The sequence below is a fragment of the Symphalangus syndactylus genome, chromosome 5 (assembly GCF_028878055.3).
Source record: "Symphalangus syndactylus isolate Jambi chromosome 5, NHGRI_mSymSyn1-v2.1_pri, whole genome shotgun sequence".
Classification (NCBI taxonomy): Eukaryota; Metazoa; Chordata; class Mammalia; order Primates; family Hylobatidae; genus Symphalangus; species Symphalangus syndactylus.
The window spans coordinates 140,635,026-140,659,039 of NC_072427.2; the positions used below are offsets into that span (position 1 = coordinate 140,635,026).

The following is a 24,014-nucleotide window of genomic DNA, read 5'->3' on the forward strand; positions in this document are numbered from 1 at the left end:
TTACTGATTTTTGACCTCTGTACTTCCAGTAAACATAGTCAGTTTAGCTAAACATTATAGAGGCAGGCACTGTTTGTGCAACCTTCAAAGGCTAGCTTTTGCTGTGCTGTTACCCTTATGGAATGGTAGAGGCCACTCTAGGACTTGACACTGGTGCTTTCAGGTTGCTCTAGCTATGACTTTTTCCGCCAGTTTTATGGAGACCACCTGGGTGTACCCACACTTGAATCTTTGCCTTTCTTTTGAGCCTCACAAGCTCAATACTCTAATGAGATTTTTCACAGTCCTATAATATCATTTCATTATGGGCTCAAACAAATGTCGAATTTCCCAAACTGTATGTCCACATCCTTGGAGGCTTTGTTATGGCTAATGTGGAAGGTCAGTTTAATAAATGTTCAAGTATCACAATAGTAAAAAAAAATCCTCAAGTTAAACTCCTGGATAGGATTGCTACTATTAAACAAGCATATATTTCCTCTGCTATCCAAAGCTTGTGGATCTCAGCCTCTCCTGATCTTGAAGACTTATCATCATCCCTAGTTTGTCAATAATTGACATCTGAGCATCATTAATCCCACCAGTTCCATTGTTCTAGCTCCCCAGTAAGTGTGAAATGATCTCTTTGTGACTTACTGATATAAAAGCTGAGTGATTTTGCTGACTGACTTTTTCGAGTTTCACAAGATCCTGAGGAACTAAAGGTTGTCACAGATAACTTATATTTCCCAGGTTCCTTCAGTTCTGCAATAAATTCATGTGCTTCTTCATCCACCATCAAATATTCAGTAAAGTTCTCTAAATCATTATAAAAAAGAGAAGATACATGAATCAACACCTGGAAAGGCCCTGGGTATAGACAAGTCAATTAATGAAAAAAAAATTAGGTATTTTAAATGTTCCTTCCTTTTGTCAAGTTCAATTACACCTCTAAACTAAAGGTACTATTAAAGAATAATAAATAAGAGTTCAATATTTTTACAATCTTCCAAATAACAAAACTCAAATATGACATTCAAATCAATAAAACTAGGGATGGGTCTACACTGTGTATCTTTATGTACTCCTACCCAGCAAAATTGTGTGTACAAAATAGAAGTAGATAATCAGGAAAAGATAACAACTGTTGGCTTTCTCATCACGAGGTAAGGGCTAAAAAATAACCAGGATCACATATCTTGTAAGTTCTTTGTGGTAGTATTAACCATCCAGAAGTGCTTTAACATTCATTTAAAATACGTCTAATTTTTAAGGTGTATTTTCTGATGTACCCCTGAACTTAAAGTAAAATTAATAAGTAATAATCATGGTAATATTTTTCCTTCATCCATTTGCTTTAAGATCTTCTTAAAGAATTATTTCACATTGCATCACAGTCCATCCATCCTCTGCTGCTTATTACTTCATTTGAAGTCATTATGATCAGTTGGTGACTACAACAGCCTTCAAAAGAAGACACTGTAGTCAGACAAATGCATAATAGAATGTTCATGAGAAGAGGCAGTAAAAAATTTTTGTAATGACAAGATCCTATTTGCCATAGGGACATATTTAGGAACAGAAAAATAAATGATAGATTAGGGAAACTTTAAAAAATATAGGCAATTCCAGGAAAATGACTTTTGACTCAAATAAGAATTTTCATTTTATGTAATATTTGGGTATGGTTGAATGCTGTATCATCTTGTATAGAAGAATCCACAGATTTTGTATCTCATGCTATTAAGTAAAATAGGAGTAAACAATATGTCAGTATATGAGACTACATGGGCCTTAAACTCTCACTCTAAAAATAAGGCTATCATTGTAACTTCAAATTTTTACAAATTATAACCTCTACCACTCAAACTACTAGATCAGAAAATGGAAAATGAAGTATATTACTGTAAAAACTAAACAACAAATAACAGTAAAAATCTGCCAAACACCAATTGAGATAGGCATCATGACCCAAACTTGTTGGAAGTCATGGCTCTACTTTCCTAAGTTAGTGGGCTAAAATATAAAGAATGAATCTTAGTAGCTATATGGAAATGTCAGTAGCTGTGTATTTTCCATTTTACTCTCAGCTTCTCTTTGGAAAACTGTGGTGCTTGTTCCAGAGGGGCGCACCCTAAAGGGAACAAGAGCAGCTGGTTAGCAGGACACGTGCCTCATATTCTTGAGGAAGTAGTAATGTTTTCATAAGTATTACTTTGCTGCCATGTTTAAAAATTTGCATATGAGAAAACAAAATTTCTCTAGGATATGCTGTAATATTCTGGGATAGTTAGATCTTTAATTCAAAATATTTCCAAATATGATGTTTTCCTCATTGTTCTGAGACATGAGAAATAGCGGGCAGTAAAATGTATACAGTTGGCAGTACTTACAACTTGTGAATCACCCGAACCTTCTGATTCTTATCCAGTCTATTTATTTGGGTTTTCTGCTCTCAATCTGCATTGGATACCCAATTAAATTATTCTCTTTCTTTACCATTATTCTTCGACTAGTAACTTAGTAACTGTCTACGATCAGTCTTTCTAAACTCAAATTTAAAAACATTTCAGTTCCCCTTCCTTTGTATCAGTCCTTATTTCCTCTAATTTCCTACTGCTTTACCTTCTCGTTCAATATGGATATGGAACCCATCAAAAGCAGTGGGTGGTTTGGGTGGTAACCAGGTCAATATCATTTGCACAGGGAAAAAGGAGAAAGAGCCTGACGTTGACTTCTCTGTCTCACTGAGTGTACTGTTATTTTCGTATTCCATGGGAAGTACGCTGACAAATTCATCTTCACTTTCAGGAGCTGCAGATGCACTGTCCCACCAATATGGCTGAGACGTAGTTTCATAGTCACTGCTATTAAAATCAGGCCAACCGGAAGAAATGTTGCCCGAGGGAATTTCAGGGGTTTCTTCTGTAAAATGGAAGAGTTTTTCTTTTCCTATTGTATCTTGTGATCTCATGAAGGATTCTTCTGGGAAATTGCCACTCTGTTCTTCCCAGTTGTTTTTGTTCAAGTTTACGATACGAACGGAAATATTTTGAGGTGGATAAGGGGCTGTAAGAGAGAGAATTTTCATTTTCAAGTAATTTTTAATTCAATTAGAGTGAATACTTAATCTCTTAATGAGTCAGGTACACAAACAGATTTTTAAAAGTGGAATTTAATTTTACTTCTAATACACAGACAAATTTACATCAAGATAAACTGTGTTTTTTTTCCGTATACATACTTCTAACATTTTGTGGATGATCTGTACCTATTAACATACCACTAGTCACACTTCAAATATATTAACTTGCAATATTATGCTTGTTGAAGTGGTAATTTAACCACTTCTAAAAGCAGAGTATGTAAATATTTTTCAGTTTATCATAATCTCACAAAAAATGTATCCTGTTCCTGGATTTTTATTACAAAAAAAAAAAAAACAAGTATAGTGTACTTATAGCTATGAAGATGAAAATACTCCATGTGACATAGTTGCACCTACAAGAGTTGCATACATGTGTTGCCTTTAGAGATGTTAACACACGTTAGAAATATGGCTTCACTCCTCACCTCTCTAAAATGAAACATATAAACACAAAATGAGTTTATAAATTATGGAAGCACACTTTACTTACAGGGAGAAAATTATGAAGACACACTGTGTAGTCTCTGCCTGTAACAGTTTCTACTTGTTCTTCAAATAGCAGTTCAATTATCACCTCTTCCATGAACTTTTTTTTTATTTTTATTTTGAGACAGCAGCTCTCTCTGTTGCCCAGGCTAGAGTGCAATGGCGTGGTCTCGGCTCACTGCAACCTCTGTCTCCTGGGTTCAAGCGGTTCTCCTGCCTCAGCTTCCCGAGTATCTGGGATTACAGGGGCCAGCCACCACGCCTGGCTAATATTTGTATTTTTAGTAGAGACGGGGTTTCACCATGTTGGCTAGGCTGGTCTCAAACTCCTGACCTCAGGTGATCCATCTGCCTCGGCCTCCCAAAGTGCTGGGATTACAGGCATGAGCCACCATGCTAGGCCCCATGAGCTTCTCTCCTTGCTTGTGTTGTTAAATAACTTTGTACCTCTGTTATAATATTTATCTCATTCTGCCTTGTATTAGTGCCATTCGTGTATTACGAGTACCATTTTTTGAGGACAAGGATCCTGTCTTATCAGTCTTTGTCTTCATGTCTCAGTACTGAGAACAACTTCCAGGTAGAAGGTGCTCAATTAATGTTTTTCTACTTACATTGAATAATGAAAAACATAAATAGAATCTTAACTGTTGACATTAGGTGAATTAGTGATTTAGCTGAAATAGTTTCCTGGTCTTAGACTAATGAATAAGAATCATGACATCTTAGAATTTCAAATTGTCAAGACGTTAGAAATAATCTATCATAATCCCTTTCTGATGCTCATCAGAATGGCCTCTCCAGCATTCCTATTGAGTACTCAGGCATATAGGCACATATGATGTTGCTTATATTGGTGATGGGTACTTAGTAGATATATGCTTATTTTATCCATTCATTCTTCCATCCATCCATCCATCCAACCATCCATCCATTCATCTATCCAGCCATCCATGCATCTATCCATCCATCCTACAATAGTGCTTCATATTAGTGGTGCTACTAAAATTAAGCACTACAAGTTTTAGATACATTTGAATTTCAATATTTTCCTTTAATAATCTGATAATCTGTACTAGAATATCTTCCCTCTGTTTTCTGCCATAGGGCCACTTATCAGCAATAACTGATGTATACTAGATCCGGGTAAGTTAGTTAATTATAACCTTTGGTAATAATATAGTAGCTTTTTATTCAAAGATTACAAATCTATGACTACAGTAACATGTTTTAGATTTTTCTTATTGAATATTTTGCCCAGTTCTTTTTACATTGGTAGAAAATCTGTTTTAGGTTATTAAACATACATATTTTCTTTCTTTATAGTGAAAATTATTTTTTCACTATATTTGATTCTTCAGGAGACTTACCAGTTCTGTGCTGTTTGGGTTCATGACTGACACCACTGTACTCAACAAGGGTACTTTTATTAAAAGTTGCCTCAGATACCAGCTGAAAGGTGATATTACTATAACACATTCCTGGCAGCCAGTGATTAAATACTGTTTTTCCCTTAAAGAAATCTGTGAAGAGAAAATCAATTACATGAAAAATATGGTCTTCTAAATGTCACACACTTCTGGAAAGTTTGAAACAATTATGGTTAAACATTCACAAAATAGTATTTCCTTCAACTACTGTTATGGTCAGTAATAAAGAGTTAGTAGAAGGCTAGAGATGAAACGTTGAATGTTTAGACTCAATCCTGAAGGGCTTTTTCTGACAAAATTCTTAAGGAGATCAAAGACAATTGGAGTTAACTTTTTTATGATAGGAATTTTGGGGTACGTATTAATTGAAGAAGATAATAAAAAGAAATTGTAGAGGTTAAGTTTATACTGGCCATTTACTTTAAGATAAAAATCCAAGGTATTTTGCCACCTTGTGACCTAAAAAAAAGCGATTTTACAAGAAAAGTTTTCATGTAGAAAAACTAGCCTAATTTAAAACTGGTTTATTTGCCAGTTTGCAGACAGAACCTGCCCAAAGAAAGAAATAATAAAAGTTTAGATTCCACTTAGAAAACTTTAAAGAGAATAACAATAAACTAAAAATCCAATCCAACTCAAAAGAAATGAGAAAAAAACTAAAAGTACCACTTATTGAATTGAAATCTAAAAATAGTTTGAAAAAGTAATTGACTTAAGAATGGGATTATATTAATTATTTTAAAATTTATGATTGTTAGCAAAAGTTTCAGTAATTGCTTTTTAATCATTCATAAATATATTTGCATGTGATCTATAAACAAATAACTTCCCATTTATTAATTTGCAGATTATCTGTTTTCATTGTAAATAAAGAACATAATTTGTGGAATTTGTGTTTCTTTGATTTTTTCAAAGTTTAAAAAAACTAAATTCGCTGCATATATTTCATTCATTCATTTTGAGATGGAGCCTTGCTCTGTTGCCCAGGCTGGAGTGCAGTGGTGTGATCTCGGCTCACTGCAACCTCTGCCTCCCGGGTTCAAGGGATTCTCCTGCCTCAGCCTCCTGAGTATCTGGGATTATAGGCGCCCGCCACAACGCCCAGCTCGATTTTTTTGTATGTTTTAGTAGAGACGGTGTTTCACCATGTTGGCCAGACTGGTCTCAAACTCCTGAACGCAAGTGATCTGCCCACCTCGGCCTCCCAAAGTGCTGGGATTACAGGTGTGAGCCACCACTCCCAGCCCCACCACATATATTTTAAATAGTGTCTCAGAAAAACTAAATCCATGGAAGAAATGAGTGTGTAAAAGCAGCAAGTCAAAGTGACATTTTCCTGGATGTCATGCTCTGTGTGCTTCAATACTCTTTCTCTTCCCACCAATACTTGTTTCCAGTTACAGTTAGCCAATTCTGATACCATTACCTACCTCCCACCCCCACCCGATGTGTCCTGAGAGTATTCAAGTTCCTTTGCTAGGATTCACTCCCAAATGAAACTGAATGCTCTCTCTTCCCTCTCCCTCTAGCCCCTTCCACCCGGAGAAGTTGATTTTGTTCCTTTGACTAATTTGAAGTATTACTTCTCCTGGGCTCTTTTCTCTCCCTTCCCCACAAGGTTCCCACCAAGCCAGTGAAAAAGCGAAACTAATTTTTGTATGTTAATGTATTCATTTAGCTGGTCATACAGCATCGCATTTGAGGATGTTGGATCATCTCCAAGTGAAACTTTGCAAAAGGCACCACTCTGGCTTCCCAGTCCCAGAAATGCCCATCTATCATACCCAGAAATAAACGGTTACTTGTGCTTCTAAACTTAAGTCTGAATTTATTTCCTGCCCCAGGCATGCTGCCTTAGGGAAGAGTAACATGTAAGTGACAATAATTTGAGTATTTCTCATGCTGAACACATGACACACGACTCTCAAATAATGAACCAGATGTTCTAGGCTTCCTCATAACATAATTTTCATAAATCAATAGTTATTTTTAATGGCTCATTTATAGGTCAAATAGTGAATTATAAAACCTCTTTGCAGTAAGAGAGAACATCATTTGGGAAAAGCTTTGTAAAAAGTGAGGGTCATCACTGATTCAGCCTTCCTTTTGCTGCTTACCTTTATATAGCATTGTCCGGAAGTCTTTACCTTCCCAGTAGCTAATGTTCACTCTTGTGAAAACGTTATATTTTTCTGGGTAATGAATTTCAAACAGGACTCCTGTTTCAGGAGAAGGTTTATAGTCATATATGGAAACACTGGTTACAGGTAGAGGTTCTACAGAAGTGAAGTAGATGGAGAAACGGAAAAGAAAGAGAAGAGAGAAAGGCCGTTATCAATACTTGAATGAACCAAGGATTACACCTACCAGAAATTCACGCATATTTTCACTGTCTGTGGGCACTAAACTTCTCAGTGCCCATGAATTGAATGTTCTTAGCAGTAATTAATAAAGTACATTTTATATGGTGCTTTCTCTTTTTGAAGAACTTTTATACTTATTTTTCCTTTTGCAACAGTCCTGAGATCTAGGAAGAGCAAATATTAATATCTCCATCCCACTCATAAATATAATGATGACTCACTGACTAAATTATTTGTCCAAGGTAATTTAACAAGTACATGACAGTCTGTATCTCCAGATTCCTAGTTTATTTTTCTTCTTCTCATGCAAAGGAAATTTGATATTAGTAACAGACCAGTAACAGAAAATAAATTTTGGCTCAGACCAATGATAGTTATATGATCATTTATTTCTTCCTGTGAACATAGCACTTTTCCATATGAAGTATAAAATTTTAAACTGTCTAGTGTTGTAAAAAATATGTTTTGTGGTGTTTATCAAACCACTCTTTCTATAGAAATTTAAAGAAAACATTTCTATTTTGCTTGAGTAGTTCATTCACTGGAAAACTTTAAAAATACTCATTTTTTAAAATCCATGATCGATATATGTCTGCCTCTCCTCCCCCTCCCACTCTCCTGCAAAATTCTTGTAAATAATGCATTTTGCACCTTTTTGAAGAAGCTATTAAACAGATTTTACTTGTATGAATTTTATTAAGAAGATATGTTAAATAATTTGGTTTGGGGTCACCTGTAATTCCAGCATTTTGGGAGGCCAAGGCGGGCGGATCACCTGTGGTTGGGAGTTTGAGACCAGCCTGACTAACATGGAGAAACCCTGTCTCTACTAAAAATACAAAATTAGCCAGGCGTGGTGACATGTGCCTGTAATCCCAGCTACTCGGGAGGCTGAGACAGGAGAATCACTGGAACCTGGGAGGCAGAGGTTGTGGTGAGCAGAGATCATGCCATTGCACTCCAGCCTGGGGTACAAGAGTGAAATCTCAAAAAAAAGAAAAGAAATATGAAGATAAGTAAAATTTAAAAGCTGTTGGAACCCCAAAAGTTGTGACTGTGATCTGAGTCACATATAGTTATAACTTCTGTTCTCAAATTACAGATTAACTCACTTTATTTTTCTTGTTCTGTACAGTGGCTAGAGGGAATTAAATGATGTCAGGGACAAAAATCTCCTGCCTTCTTAATTAATGACCCTTGTTGTAGATTAACCTCCCCCCTTTGTTGTCCTGCTTTGCTTAGGCCAGATGACAGAAAACCCATAAATATTACACTCGGTATAAAAAAGTGTTAAATGTACCCTTCCCCAAAAGAAACACTGCTTATAACCAATGAAATTTCTGTAACCAGGTGTCATCCTTGTATGAATAATTTTTTTTGTAATCCTGATAAAATCTTCTCTGTCTCCGCCTATAGAAATGAGATCCTAATTTCACTACTTTAGAGCACTGACTGAATTCTTTTGGAGTTGGTGTTTCCAGGTGGTCTAGCCTCACACTTTGTGCTTGAAAAAACTCTCTTTAAATGAGATTCTGACCCTTTTGACGATTTTAGCTTGACAGAAAAAAAAAATTTTGATTCACAGTTTTAGAATTGAGAGAATACTTGGACATCATCTATAGGCTGACCTAAAGAAATGTCCTTAGTTTAAAGTTTACATTTAAAAAATTTCAATTTCAATAACATGAGAACTCCAAATTTGACTTAGTTCATTCAATAAATAACTATTGAGGATCTAGTATGTCTCAATCTGTAGCTGAATGTATTCTATTTTGTTGCTCAGGGTCTTAATCTATCTTTGCTTTTGAGTTTAAGCAACCCAGAAATAATTGAAGCTACGTGTTCATGCTTTGATTTTTCCTGGAATTTTCTGAACAACAACATCTACAAAAAAGTTAGGAAGACCTTCAGACTCCAATATATTTTATGATCAGGTCACTGTAGACTATGTGCTATAGTCTGGTTAAAAAGTTTGAATTTTATTTTTGTCTCATCCCTAGTCTTCCTACATGAAGATAACATTTCTGAATGAACTCACTAACTCACTTATGTACCATGTCAACCAACCAACCAACCAACCAATCAACCAACCCTCAAAGACTCTGTTTTGAGTTCGAAACTCCCAAAGAAGTTTTGAACTGCTTCAAGTTCTTTCTTTCAACCCAACCTAATTTACTAACCCATGGAGTCTACCAGATTCAGCTATTGACTCTGGCCCTAAGAGAACTAAAATGAAAGGAGACAGAAGCAGCGGCCATGGAGCAGTAACTCCTCCACTGCTGCAGTCCTGTTTCACATCATCATCAGGGTTTCTTCTACTGAAAAGAGAAGTTAGAAGGGCACTCAATCTTTCATGCCCTGAGGCACGAAGTCTGCACATCAAAGCCACGGTCAAACTTTGAAATTCAAGACAGACAGGAGGATTAGAGAACAGATATTTTATTTTCCAATTTTTTTTTTCTGCAACAAGCTACATAAACTTTAAACTAAGAGAATGTCTTAAAACGCCTGCTTATATGTTTGTTTTATGTTTCCTTCAACTTCAGTGTAAATGACCCAGGTCAGCTGTAAATCCTGTTGATGTCTAAGCATTACTGAAGAGTATTCAATTCAAGAACTACTGTTTTTAGAAGAACTCAAATGTATAGTCTAAAAATATTTTACTATCTCTCCAGTGACTTCTCTCATTGTCTTTCTTTTTAGAAATTAAGTGGTGTGGTATGAACCAGAGCTATAGTTACTAACAGGCATTTCAGTGATGACAAGGTTAAATCCTAATCTAAGCCGATAGTCCTTGCCCTGTCAGTCACTCCATTATACTTCCCTTTCTTTTCTTAGGACCAGCCTGGACTGGACAGAGAAATGGAGTTGTTGGACAAGGCGAATCATTTAATATCTTTGTTCATTACTTTCTTGTCCACAGATGTTTTAATTTTTCAAATAAAGTATTAGAAAATATAGTTGAAATTCCCCCATGTAACTTACCCAAACCCCATTCTTTTCCCACCATGACCAGAAGTAAATTATTACTCTGAATCTGGTATTTATCTTCTCATGCATGTTGTTTAAACTTATATATTTGTAAGCATCCAACATTGTTTCATGTTTTAAATTATTATGTAAATTATCGTAACTATCCTGCAGCTTGTTTTTATTGCCTAACATTGTTTTAAGATTTATCACTCTTGATACAAGAACATCTAAAAATTTTATTTTAGTGTCCATTTTGCAACTATATAACCTACACAATATACCTGTTATTCTTTTAGTAGAGTAATTGCTTTTAATCATTCACTCTTACAAATAATGCTGCAATAAATGTTTGCAGCATGTCTCCTTAGGTTGCAAATCCTGGATAGTAGGGTCTACACATCATCTGTGTCAGATAGTCTCAGAAAGTTTTCTAGTTAGATTAGGGCAATTTACATATCTATTAGCAGTGTATGATAGTTCTTCTTTCTCCATATTATTTTCCAACATTCGCTGATATCAGCCTTTTTAATTTTTGCCACTCTGAGGTATGTGAAATTTTGTCTCTTTGTTTTAATTTCCTGCTCATGGAGATTAATGATTTTTTCTTATTTTTTTGGTCAATCAGCTTTCCTTTTCTTAGAATTGTTAAATTCTTTTGCCTGTTTTGGGGTTCTTTTTCCATCTTCTGCTGCTAATTTGTAACACAATCTTTGTCATATACCATATTCCCATTGTCTTTTTTTTTAAATTGTGTCCTGGACTTTCCTCCTAGGTTCACCTTTTTTCTTGCTGAAATCTATTAACAGTTATTTAACTCAGAGCTATGGGTGTTAAGTTCTCTAGGCTTTGTGTATTAGGAGATTTCTTTATTTTATCTTTATTCTTAATGTGGTTTATTCTTGATGTATCTGGGTATAAAATTGTAGGTAGACAGGTATTTTCCTCAGTACTTTGAAGATGTTTTTTTGTTTTCTTTCACCAGTTATTGCAGAAGGGAAGACTTCTGTCAGTAGAATAGTCATTCCTTTGTAGATACTTCGCTTTTTTTCTCTTGTACCTTTCAAGCTTATTTATCTATTTTCATTTAGCCTTAGTAATCTGATGATATATAATAACAATAATATAGAATTATATGTTTAGGAGTGGTTTTAGTTTTGAATTACTCTATTAGGTACTTAGTTGGAATGCTCTGTCAGTCTGTGAATTCATGTCATTCTTCAAGTCTTGGAAATTCTCATACTCATCTCTCCAAATATTGTGCCCACCATTCCCTCCTTCTTTTTCATGAATTCTTAAGCCTTCTTAGCTGGAGCCTCTCCCACTTCCATGCCTGTGAATTGCCTCACTGTGCTATATTACAGGGCAAATTGCATGGTATTATCTTCCAGTTTACTAGCTCTTTATAACTGTTATCAGTATAGAATTTGTCCTATCTACTGAAGCTTTTCAATTAGTAAACTTTAATCAATCAAATTAATTTTACCTACTTCAATGAATTAAATTTTAAATTAATTTAAGTAATTATGTTTTCATTTATAAAAATTTTAATTTATTCATGTTTATTCTATATGTTTTTATTTTATTTCTGCAAATTTTTTTTGAGATAGGGTCTCATCATGTTGTCCAGCCTTGATTTGAACTCCTGGAATCAAGGGATCCTCCTGGGTCAGCCTTCTGATTAGGTGGAACTGTAGGCACAGCACTACACTGTTTCTACCAATTCTTTTTTTCACTAATTCCCTGGTTTCAAAAACCAGAGGCAGTTCTTACATTTATTTCCTTGAACATTATAAACATAATTAAATTTTTGTTAAATTGCTGTTTAAAATATAATCTGAACTGTTATAGTTGTTTTGATATCTATCTTTTTTAGCATAAGTTCTTCATGTGTTTTGAGACACAGGCACTGGGCTCATTTGATGTTTTCTCATCTCCCCATTTCTCTCTTATTATGCCTTGCTTTTAAAACAATTAAGCCATTGCATCCTCTCAGCCCACCAAAGCACCCAGTCTACAAGACATACGACATTATTTTGCCATTCTTAATATTGTGGATGATATAGTGGTTATCACTATAGATTCATTCACTGAGTCAGAAAGTAACTAGCCTTGGACCTTGGTAGTAAGATGAATATGTGTCTCCTGCATCCTCAGGTCTTTATATATGTTTTTGTTTGTTTGTTTGTCAAACAGGAAGAATCTTTGCTGTAAACAGAGACCCTGGCTCTGTGCCCTGTCTAGCGTGGAGCATTTCCGTCCTTCTGGCTATACTGGGGCCCAGACTCAATAGTGTCTTTTCCAGACCCAGAGCCCATTACTTCAGCCCATTTCCCCACTTTGAGTTTTTATCTTGTTTCTGGTTCTTAGAGAACTATTGTGGTTTTGGGTCTGGAAATGTGCTTCTGCTTTTCTTTTTGCTTTGTGGTAGGAGCAAAAAGTGGATGACAAGAAGAATGGACTGCATTATTTTGACAAGAAATCCTAGCATAAGTTCCCAGTTTTTTCTTTAATAAAAAATGACATTTAGTATGATTATTTTTTCCCTCATTAGGTGTCTTATATAATGAAAACTCATGTTCAAATTGAACGATATTTTATGCCCCTTAATTATCTTTGAATCATTCAAGAGAGATCATGAATAGGAAAGTTTTGAAAGTTTTGGATGTGACTATCTTGGAGAAGAGACAAAGAAATACAAGCAAATGTGGAGTACATACTGTTTAAAGAAAACAAAAGTAGCTCTGTATTACTTATTAAATGCTAACTGCTGAGTTGCTTCTTTCTGAGATTGCTCTGTTTAGCTGGACTAAAGAATAAAAACTAAAGAAGCAATTGTGTTCATGTTCAGTAACCTCTGATGTGACCAACTGAAGAATGTGTCTCTTCTGGCACAGTTCTCTTGAGGGAGAGGATCTGGGATTAGACCCTCACTTCTGATGGCAGGCACAGGGAAAAGAGACTGGACTGAGGCCAGAGCTGCTGTTTGGTGTTTAGATGATGATTTGAGACCTGACCTGGCATCTCAGCTACATTGAAGCAGGCCAGTGAGGTAGGTCTGGCAGCAGAAGCTGCCCACGGTCCAAGTGAGGTGGTGACCATCACATCCTGTACCTTAGTTCAAGTTCTCATCATTTCTTTCCTCGTACATTTCAACAACTTTCTAAATTATTCTCCCTGCCTCCATTCTCACCTTAATTTTCTTATTCATTTCTGCTCAAAATTTCAATGTCTGTAGGCTACTTGATATTCTCACTTTAGTCAGGATCTTTGTCCTAAACCAGTCACCTCCTTCTCACTGATATTTCCCTGCCCAATCTGTCTCAATCTCCTTCACTTCTGACACCTTGAGTAACTTTCTATTTAATGCCATTGATACTTCTTATATTGATTGATCCTATACTGCATGCTTTGTTAAGGAGCTTACTTTATATTATTTTATAATGACCCCACCAAGTAGGCACTCTAATTATCCCTATATTACATATTATAATGATACGACAGATCAAGTGAGCAAACTACAGTCCACAAAGCCAAATCTGCCCTGCCACCTGTTTTTGTTTGACTTTTGAGCTAAGAAAAGCTTTTACATTTTTAGATGTTGGACCTAAACAAAAGAATAGTATTTCATGGCACATGAAAATTATACAAAAAAATCAAATTTTGGTGTCTATAAATAAAGTTTAATTATAACATAGTCATGATCATTTGTTTATGTATTATGTGTGGCTGCTGTTGTTTGCAACAGCAGAGTTGTGTAGTTGCAATATAGACTGTATGGCCCTCAAAGCATAACATACTTATTATCTAAGCCTTCACAGAAAAAGTTTGCTAACCCCTAGAATGAACTGTAGATTTGAAAACTAAGATTTAGAGAAAGTAATCATCTGCCCAAGGCTATACATATGATTGAACTACTACCCCAAATACTTGCTTGATAATTTTTCTATTCCAATGCAGGATTCAGGATCTCTTGGCTTGCCACCCTGCTACAAGAGAGAGCTTTCCCCATTCAAATCCTATTATGTAATTTCTCCCTCATCACTTATAGGTTAAAGTCTAAATTCCTTTGCAAGGTACTTAAAGTTCTTCAACATTGCTAGCCACCTTTCTTGTTATTTTCTGGAACAGCTAACACTTGCCATCTTAACTTTTAGCAGTCATCAAGTGTGCCACGCTACGTATGCCTCCATTATTTGCATATACGATTCCATTTGACTCTGTAACACTTTCTTTATTCTTGCGGCAAATTTTCCTTTATTTTTTCAATGATTGTTTCTTCTGTGCTCCCTTCCCAGTGCTCCCTAGGAAGGCAAGGCAGTCTCTTTCACATAATTCTTTCACAGTGTCAGAGGCATTTGAACCAGGGCAACCCTATCTTGAATAGGGACTGGGTAGAATAAGGCTGAGACCTACTGGGGTGGACCTTCGTGATAAAACAGGTTGCAGTAAAGAAGCTGGCCAAACACCACCAAAACCAAGATGGTGATGAGACTGACCTCTGGTTGTCCTCACTGGCTTATTATATGCTAATTATAATACATTAGCATGCTAAGAGACACCCACCAGTGCCATGACCGTTTACAAATGCCATGGCAATGTCAGAAAGTTACTCTATATGGTCTAAAAGGGACACAAACCCTCAGTTCCGGGAATTGTCCACCCTTTTTGGAAAACTCATGAATAATCCACCCCGTTGTTTAGCATGTAATCAAGAAATAACCATAAAAATGGGCAACCAGCAGTCCTTGGGCTGCTCTGCCTATGGAGTAGCCATTCTTTCATTCCTTCACTTTCTTAATGAACTTGCTTTCGCTTTGCAGTGCGCACTAGCCCTGAATTCTTTCTTGCGTGAGATCCAAGAACCCTCTCTTGGGGGTCTGGATTGTGACCCCTTTCTGGTTACAATAGCAGTTATCATATTATTTGTAATGGTTTTTATTTGTCTCTTCCACTATAGTATAACATCTTTGATTATGGGTATTTTTATCTATCTTTATTTCTTTGGTACCTAGGACATGGCACAGAGAATGTACCTGATAACTAAAATAAAAATTCATGAATTATTTTTATTTAGAATAGGTCCGTACAGAATATTATATTTGTAGAGTGTCTCCATGTGTATTCTTTAATGTGTACAGCCACTATCTGTAGAACTTCACTGACACATGACACAGCTGTTTGTATGTGACATTTCCTCAATTTCCAAGCAACTGATTCCAGGTATCCCTTTACCTGCTGAGAAACTACCCCTTCCCTCTGAGGGGCATGCAATATACTGAAGGTTCTCAATCAATTAAATATTACTGAGATGTCACAGCCTAAGGGTTGTGAAATTCTTTTGAAATGGCCAAATGACTCTGCTGTGCCAAATTTATTCTTTGCCACGTTTTTCAGCTTTCTCTAAGAGTGACAGACTCAGAACAACTATAGTGAAATATCAAAGGACTGCCCTGGGGCCAATTGCTTTGTCATTGCTTATTTCATCAAGACAAGCATCTAACACACAATAAATGACTGCTACAAAGGTACTCTTTTATTCTCAGGAGAAATATGTCAACTCTGTGAGCAGATACTACAAATGTTTTCCAAACTTGTTTAAAAAGCTTTCAGTTAGAAAAATAAAGATGGCAAAAGCACATCATTAACTGACAGATAATGTTAGTTTCAGAGCTCAAAAGTTATCTTAGTCATCATGTACTTTAATTGCCTCATTTATGAAGGTGGAAGCTGAAACCCAAATGTCACCAAATGCCAGCTCATGCCTAATGTCACCGAAATATTTGTGCACTAATCCCCACTTCTTATATTCCCAACCTATTATTGTTCCTTAAATTTGGGATAATGTAATTGAGCCTTTAAAAATGAGGTACAAGACAATATTTAATAGGCCATCATGAATTAATTTTACTCTTTGGAAATCAATACGTGTTTCCTCTTTAATTCAACTAGTAGATTTGTTCATTATGTCTATAAACTTTGAAGGTCTTGGGTCTATGCCATTCCTAATTTTTAGGACTCACTACTGATCCTGGGATTCTGCCAATGGAGACTTTAATTAATTTTTGACAGACGTGTTAAAAATATGTCCTCTAGCTTGGTTCTGAGTTTTTGCTTCCTGTAGTTTCTGCCTTCTTTTATCCCAACAGACAATATCATTGTCTTTTCCCTTATTTATCACCAGAACAATCACACATACATGGCATTTAACAAATTGCAGCTGTTGCAAAACTTACACTAAAGAACACAAGCAAAGGGGAATATGCTGAGCCATTATATTGTGCTAGTGATAAACTCTACTGTCTTACAAATATCCATTTTTCTTCCACAGGTCAACATAGACAGTAGAGTCACATCTTAATTTGAGATTAGATATTAAAGTCAGTGGGTAAAGTAGAAAAAATATCACATGGAGTTAAAACTATTCCTAAAAATTTCCCAATGTCAGCCTTAACTCTTTATGACATGGACTAATGAAGGTTAAAATGCCAGTAATTTTTTTCTTGGCATTTTTTCTTAAGAAGTAGAAGGCAAAGCTATTTTGAAGATGAGGTGGGGAATAACAATTGATAAATAAATATATCTTTTTCTCTCTCTCAGCCAAAGACCTGAATTTGAGCAGGTTAAATAGGAATATTAGTTCATTGTCCTCAAACTGAATTGCTTAATATGAGAATACATGCTCTGGAAAAAAATAAACAAGTTAGGATGACATTATTAAGTAATATAGCAGAAAATTATATGGTCCAGTCATGAATTTGAAATTGTTGCTCAGTCTCAAAATATACTACTTCATTGAGGTTTACTTTTTTTGGTTTAAAAATATTTTTGTTATCACAAGGTAAAGAGTAAACATCAAACTTCAGCAAAAAGCTATGTTCTTAATACAGCTCATAACTTTGAATCTATGTCACTTGGCATTAAGGCAAGTGATTTCGCCATTCTGAGTGGAGTCTGTCAATTTGAGCCCCATGGGAAGAAATAGGGGAACAATAACAAGAAACAGGACAATATTACACATGATGCTTACTTGTTAACACAGTGATTGATCTGGATGGCTTGGTCACCACATTTCCATTTACCACTACCAGAGTGATTATATAATAAAGGCCATGATAACTGGCCTTGAAAATAACAGGAGGAGGCAAAGTGCTGTTGAATTCCTCAAATTCGAAAAAATAATTTTTGGATTCACCAGTTATCTTCACAACATACACAGATGCTGGACTGATGATATCTGAAGCTTCTAATGAGACAACGATGTTATTATCGTCTCGGACAGTTACATGGAAAGCTGTAGCATTCTGTTGAATGAAAGAGAATAAAAACAGATGGAGGTTATATTCAGATAATTGGCAATAAAGTTATGCTAAGATAATTCTTACATATTGTGTATCATAAACATTAGTTATGTTTATGATAAGCCTTATTTCTTAAAATAGAGTTACATAGATATTTTAGTTACACAAGGAAAATCAGAAAGAGATTATCCTTCTTAGGATTAATAATCTTCTCAGGGTTTTACTTTGAGGATTTTTTTCCACTGAAAAGCTCCTTCCAATTTGTGGACAGTGTCATGTAATAAACAAACATCTTGTGGAGGAGTAAATAATGAATGAGTCATTTTGACACTCAAGTTCTAGGGAAGTTCTTGGTTTCAACTGTGCTGGCAAAGTTACATGGTTTGAAGAAGTACTCTTTTTACTTTAGAGGGAGTGATGCTGGGAGAATATATCAAAGCAGTTATTTCCTCTATTTCCTTTCATCTGCTAGTTCTGAAAATTATGAAAAGGTCAGGACTAAGAAACTGGTTTTGATCCTTGTCATTAAAGATTAACCAGCATAATCTCTTAAAGATGAAGGAAGCTATACTAGTGAGGAAGAGACCAGATGGAGGATCTGCAGGTGTCTATGGGACCAGCAGTTGATGGACTTTTTAAAAACTTTGCTCCAAGTCTCCAAATATGTGTTTATGGACAATACCTGAAAAGTCATCCATGGAATTGGTTTAAATATTCCTCCCTGATTCTGTCTCAGACTCCATAGGCAGAATTAATCTTTCTTTCTGGTCTCAAACAAGACTCATGTGCTTTGTACCACGTGCTTGTGTTTAATTTATCTTCCAGGTACGTAGTGTCCCGGGTGAGTAAGTTATTCACTGCACTGAGCCTCAAATTTCTTTTCTATAATAGCAGGATAGAAAAATTGCTGAAACTTGTTAAGAATCTACAGGGATCCAAGCACTATGCCAGGCACTCCATATATAAAAACATCTCATTTAATATTGAAAATAACCTCGTGAGATAGGTATCGTTATTTTTAATCTCACTTTGTAGCTGAGGAAACTGAAGCTCAGAAAGATTCAGTCACTCACCCATGGTCACCAGTACAAAAAATCAGTCTCATGATTGTTCCACATGTTAATTTGTCTTCATCTCTTAACTTACTTTCTTAACACCGAGTCTGTCATATAACACATAACACATGACTGGTAAGTTTCTGTTACATCAATGAAGGAATGGCTGATTGAGTTAATAATATATGGGCATTCGCCTCTAACAAATTACTCAATTTATTGATTTTGATTTTATTATTCCTATTTTTAGTTGACACATAACAATTTTACATCTTTATGCGGTACCTGTGATATTTTGATACATATATACATCATGTAATGAGCAAATCAGGGTGATTAGCATATCAACCACATCAGACATTTATCATTTCTTTGTGTTGGGAACATTCAAAATCCACTCTTGTAGCTATTTGAAAATACACGATAAGTGTTAATATAGTCCCCCTATAGTACTATAGAGCATTAGAACTTATTCCTCCTGGCTAGGTATACTTTTGTATCCCTTAACCAGCCTTTGACTGTCCCCCTCTCTCTCCCTTCCTTGGCTCTAGTAACGACTTCTGCTAGAGCAACTTGCAAGTTTTTTTGTTTTTTTTTTTTTTTTAGCTTTGTGAGTAAAAACGTGGTATTTATCTTCTAGTGCTTGGGTTATTTCACTTGGTATAATGTCCTTCAGGTTCATCCATGTGGTTGCAAATGACAGAATTACCTTTTTATTTTAAGGCTGGATGATATTACACACACACACACACACACACACACACACACACACACACATATATATATATATCTCTGCTGGACACTTAAGTTGATTCTGTATCTTGCCTCCTGTGAAGAGTACTGCAATAGAGATGGGAGTGCAGAGAAATCGTCAACATACTGATTTCCCTTCCCTTGGATAGATATCCAGTAGTGGGATTGCTGGATCATATGGTAGTTCCATTTTTAGGTTTTTGAGGAACCTCCATACTGTTTTCCATAATGGCTGAACAAATTTACATTTCCACCAACAGTTTAACTTATTGATTTTTGTTTCTCACATATTTTCAGCAACCAAATGAAGCACACAATACACATCACTACTCTCCAAAAAGTTTTATAGACTGAAAAATGTACTGATTTTTCTTGTTATTTTATTTTTCAGAAATACAGTTTTTACAGGCCCTAGTACTTATAAAGAATGTCTGGCATAGACAAATTTAATTCTGTCTTAACACTGAATAGACTAAATTGTGTTCCTGATATTCTTATCATACTAGACCATAAGTCCTCTAAGGTCAGGAACTGCACGTTATTTCCAGCTGCATCTCCAGCTCTAGGATCAGTACCTGGCACATGCTAAGTGCTTTTGATGTGGGTGATGCTAGGCATATTTCTGTAATATGAGATAGGCACTGAGAATGAACTTTTAAAATGTCTCTTTATTGGACTATGTCGTGTAATAAAATAAACATCTTGTGAAGGAGTCAATAATGAATGAAAGTCATTTTGACACTTAAGTTCTAGGGAAGTTCTTGGTTTCAGCTATGCTGGTGAAATTACATGTTTTGAAAAAATACGAGGGAGTGAGGCTGTGGCGTCCTAGGAAAATTCTAGGAGAATGTATCAAGGCAGTTATTCCAGACACATGGGCAGGTTTCTAACATTGAGCAATGTACTTCTGGGATCAAACACAAAATATGAGCCATGCTATATTGCCAGTGGTCCAGGTGGAATTGTGAGGCTAACATAAAGTTCATAAGAGCATTTCATTGTTTGGGCAAGAAGGATAAAACACAAGAAAACAGAAAAAGAACAGAAAAGGTATTTAATGTGTTGCTATACATTAACAAATACTAGCTCCTTCCCTTCTCCATTACCCCTTTCTTTCTTTTGAATTATGCTTCTGCAAGTTCTGCTTCAGTTATGGTCATGCAAGTTCCTCTCTGACTGTGTCTCCAGCAAATCATAACCATAAACTCTGGAAAAATTACCAAATAAACAACTGACTGAAGACTGAATCATGAACAAAGCAGAGAGATTTTGGAGGGCAGTTGACACTTGGCAGAATTGGCACAGAATGAGTTATTTTTGTTTATCTATCTGTCTGTCTGTCTGTCTGTGTCTATCTGTCTGTCCATCCATCCATCCATCCATCCATCCATCTTCTACATCAGCTTATAGCCAGAAGGCAGAGGCTTCACTCAATGTGAGATAGCTGAAACTCTGAAAAAAGTCTCAGTCTTTCTGGCCTGAGGCAAAAGATAAGAGAATCTTGGCAACCACTGCTAATGGAAAGTGAGTAGGTAATCCTGAAAAGGATGGGGTCCTAAAGTCTGTCCAAACCTCAGACTGATTCCTGAGCCATGCATGGGGAGGTCAGGCTGCAGGTAGCCCAGCCAAAGCTAAAAGAAGTTCAAGCTGCCACCCATGAGAAAGCATGTGTAGTTTTCATCCAACCAAGTGAATTTCTTGCTAAGACAAAAATATTAGTTTAATCATGAAACATAAATATTACAGTCTTTATAACATAATACTCACAATATTCAAGAAATAGTCCAAAATTAGTCAATATACAGAGATCCAAGAAAATATGACATTTTCAAGAGAAAATCCAGGTTTTGGATGTAGCCAAGTACTTTAAATCAGATATTATAACTATGCTTAATAAACTAAAAGTACGTTCATAATGAATGAAAGGGTAGAAAATTTCACCAGAGAAATAGAAACAACAAAAAAAGTAATTCTAGATCCGAACATAGTTCTGTGTTATTGAAAGGCCTTTTTAAAACAAATTGAAAGAATCCTTGCAATATAGCATATTTGGTTTCATCCTCAGTCATTTAGTCCTAGCCAATGGGCCTAAAGAATGCAGCCACACAACCAAAAGGAATTTAAAAATATCTAGGGCTCAAGTAGTGTGCCGCCTGCACACCAAGACAGAGGGAAGACCCCTTGCCTCATGCGTGCCTGGTCTTTCCGCACATTCAGCTACAGTGAACAGGACTGTGGTGATTGTCATACTCATCTGAAGAGGAGAACAGTGCAGGGCTAGGCTTCTGCATCAGGATGAGACCAGCGCCAGATGTGCCCTACCTCCCTGCCTCCTGAAATCTTCCTCTCTGCTACTCAGTACTGATGGCATCACTGATCAAGACCAGTGTATTCTGCTACTGTCTTGCCCCTGTGCTGGGGGAGAGAAGTCTGCTCCTATCTGAGCGAGAACTTGGAGAACTTCCCTTCTAGGTTCCTTTTAGGAGAGCAAATGCTCTGACTTAGATGAAGAGATGAGATGGGTTTTGCCCCACCTACAACCTCCTCTCCCCTCCCTTCTCTTTGAAGAAAAGATCTAGAAACCTAGTGTCTCCAGTAGAGGCGAGGGAGGCTGTCTATGAAATAGTGGGGAGCAAAACACATAAAAGGAAAAAGTCATTGTTCACATGGGAGCAATTGAAACACAGGCTGCCGTCTGTCCAGCTGGCTGATTACAGAATAATGAAGGGCAGACCCCCTCCCCTGCTAGGCTGAGGTGCTATCGATTCTCCCCTTCTTCCTCAGTTAACCCCAGAGCTTCCAATTCCATGTTGGGGTTTGAGTGCCCCTCTAGAGGAAGGGCTTGTTCTATACTCAAATTGATTCCCAGGGGCTCTTTCTAAGGAAGCAAAAAGGGGCTGGGGATGGTAGTATCTGCAGGTTAAGGTAGCAACAGATGCCTTCTTCCCCTTCGTAAACAATTTTTTATTCTTCATCCTCACCGTCTCAGGCTTTACATATGAAATCCTTAGACTAGAGGGGTTGGGGATCTTCTGTTCCTCCCTGGAGTCTTTCTGCACATTCAGTGCTGTGAAGGTGAAGGTGAAGTTTGAAGATGAGAAGAGTATGTATTTTAAAAAATTAAATTTAATGGCCGGGCACAGTGGCTCATGCCTGTAATCCCACCACTTTGGGAGGCCGAGGCGGGCAGATCATGAGGTCAGGAGATTGAGACCATCCTGGCTAACACGGTGAAACCCTGTCTCTACTAAAAATACAAAAAATTAGCCAGGCGTGGTGGCAGGCGCCTGTAGTCCCAGCTACTCGGGAAGCTGAGGCAGGAGAATGGCGCAAACCCGGGAGGCCGATCTCGCAGTGCGCCGAGATCGTGCCACTGCACTCCAGCCTGGGCAACAGAGCAAGACTTTGTCTCAAAAAAAAAAAAAAAATTAAATTTAATAATAGGCTACTCTAACCTCCTTTTGCCTGTGGTTTTGACCTGTGCCTGTTGGCCCTTTTCTGCCAATAGGGTAAACAAAACTCTCTAACTGCTTCTTCTCCCCTCCCCATACCCAAATTAAACACACATGTGCAAAGGTTCGTAATCCTTGAAAAATTGATCTTAGATTGTTAACTGTATAACATAAATTGGGATTAACATTAATGCACATTAAGACCTGACTAAGCCAGGCTCATTCATCTGTAGAATATTTTTAAAGAGAGTCGACATTTTTCGACCACAGCATTTCATAAGCTAGGATTTGAAATTAATAGACTTCTATTAGTAATTGAAGCAATTGTCTGTATCCTTAATATGACTAGAAAGTTCTAGGTTGCTATCATAGATGCTTGATCTCTTTTCCCTTACTATACTTTCTTTTAAAACCTATTAGCTGATGATCACAGACATCCTAGCCGCCTGCACCAAATCTAGAAGTATTGCATTGTTAATGGTTTGTGGCCCTATGTGCAGTCTGCTCTTGTACCCATACCCTCCAACTTTGCTCTGTCAGTGTCCCAAGGGGGTGTCGAATCAATAGTGGGTGTGAAAAATGAATTGAGAATGTGGGGAACAATTTTATTGGCCATCAGAAGCACAGAGCAGCTGGGTCATGGTTGTCCCCTGCTTGGTGGGGCAGGGCAGTGCCAGCAGTCCAAGAGCAAGCGCTGGGCAATGTGCCAGGTGAGGAACATTTGTTGATGAGTTTATAGTGCGGTGATGGGTCACAGCTGCGCAAGAGATCTCCATGCACCCAGAGGTTCCAGACCTCAAAGGTAGATGGGATGCCCTCCCATCCCTGTGATGGTGCCATGGAGGCTGTCAGCACAATGTGTGCTTATGATGGACAGACCCAAGGTGCAGCGGGAGCACTTGCCTGTCTAGTGAAGTCATCAGCCCCTGTCCTGGTGGGCTACTTTGCCCAAGGGTGCACCTGTTCTTGCCACTTTGTCCCGACTCATGCTCTGAAGGCTAACTCCTGCTCCTCCTTAATGCCCCCATACCCTTGCTGCTACAGCTAACCCGATGGGGTTGGATCCTCTCTTTACTA

At 36.9% G+C, this 24,014-nt stretch overlaps 1 protein-coding gene across 2 annotated transcripts in view; it reads right to left on the bottom strand.

Annotated features, from left to right (window-relative positions):
• The window catches only part of PTPRO (protein tyrosine phosphatase receptor type O), a 260,435-nt gene that overhangs the window by 91,823 nt on the left and 144,598 nt on the right, over window positions 1-24,014 (bottom strand). For both annotated transcript variants that reach the window (XM_055280533.2, XM_055280532.2), the window contains exons 2-6: window positions 17,407-17,680; window positions 7,161-7,319; window positions 4,984-5,136; window positions 2,605-3,048; window positions 637-798 (exon numbers count right to left, since the gene is read on the bottom strand). In XM_055280533.2, the coding sequence (XP_055136508.1) occupies window positions 637-798; window positions 2,605-3,048; window positions 4,984-5,136; window positions 7,161-7,319; window positions 17,407-17,680 (1,192 nt within the window). The remainder of the gene's footprint in view (window positions 1-636; window positions 799-2,604; window positions 3,049-4,983; window positions 5,137-7,160; window positions 7,320-17,406; window positions 17,681-24,014) is intronic.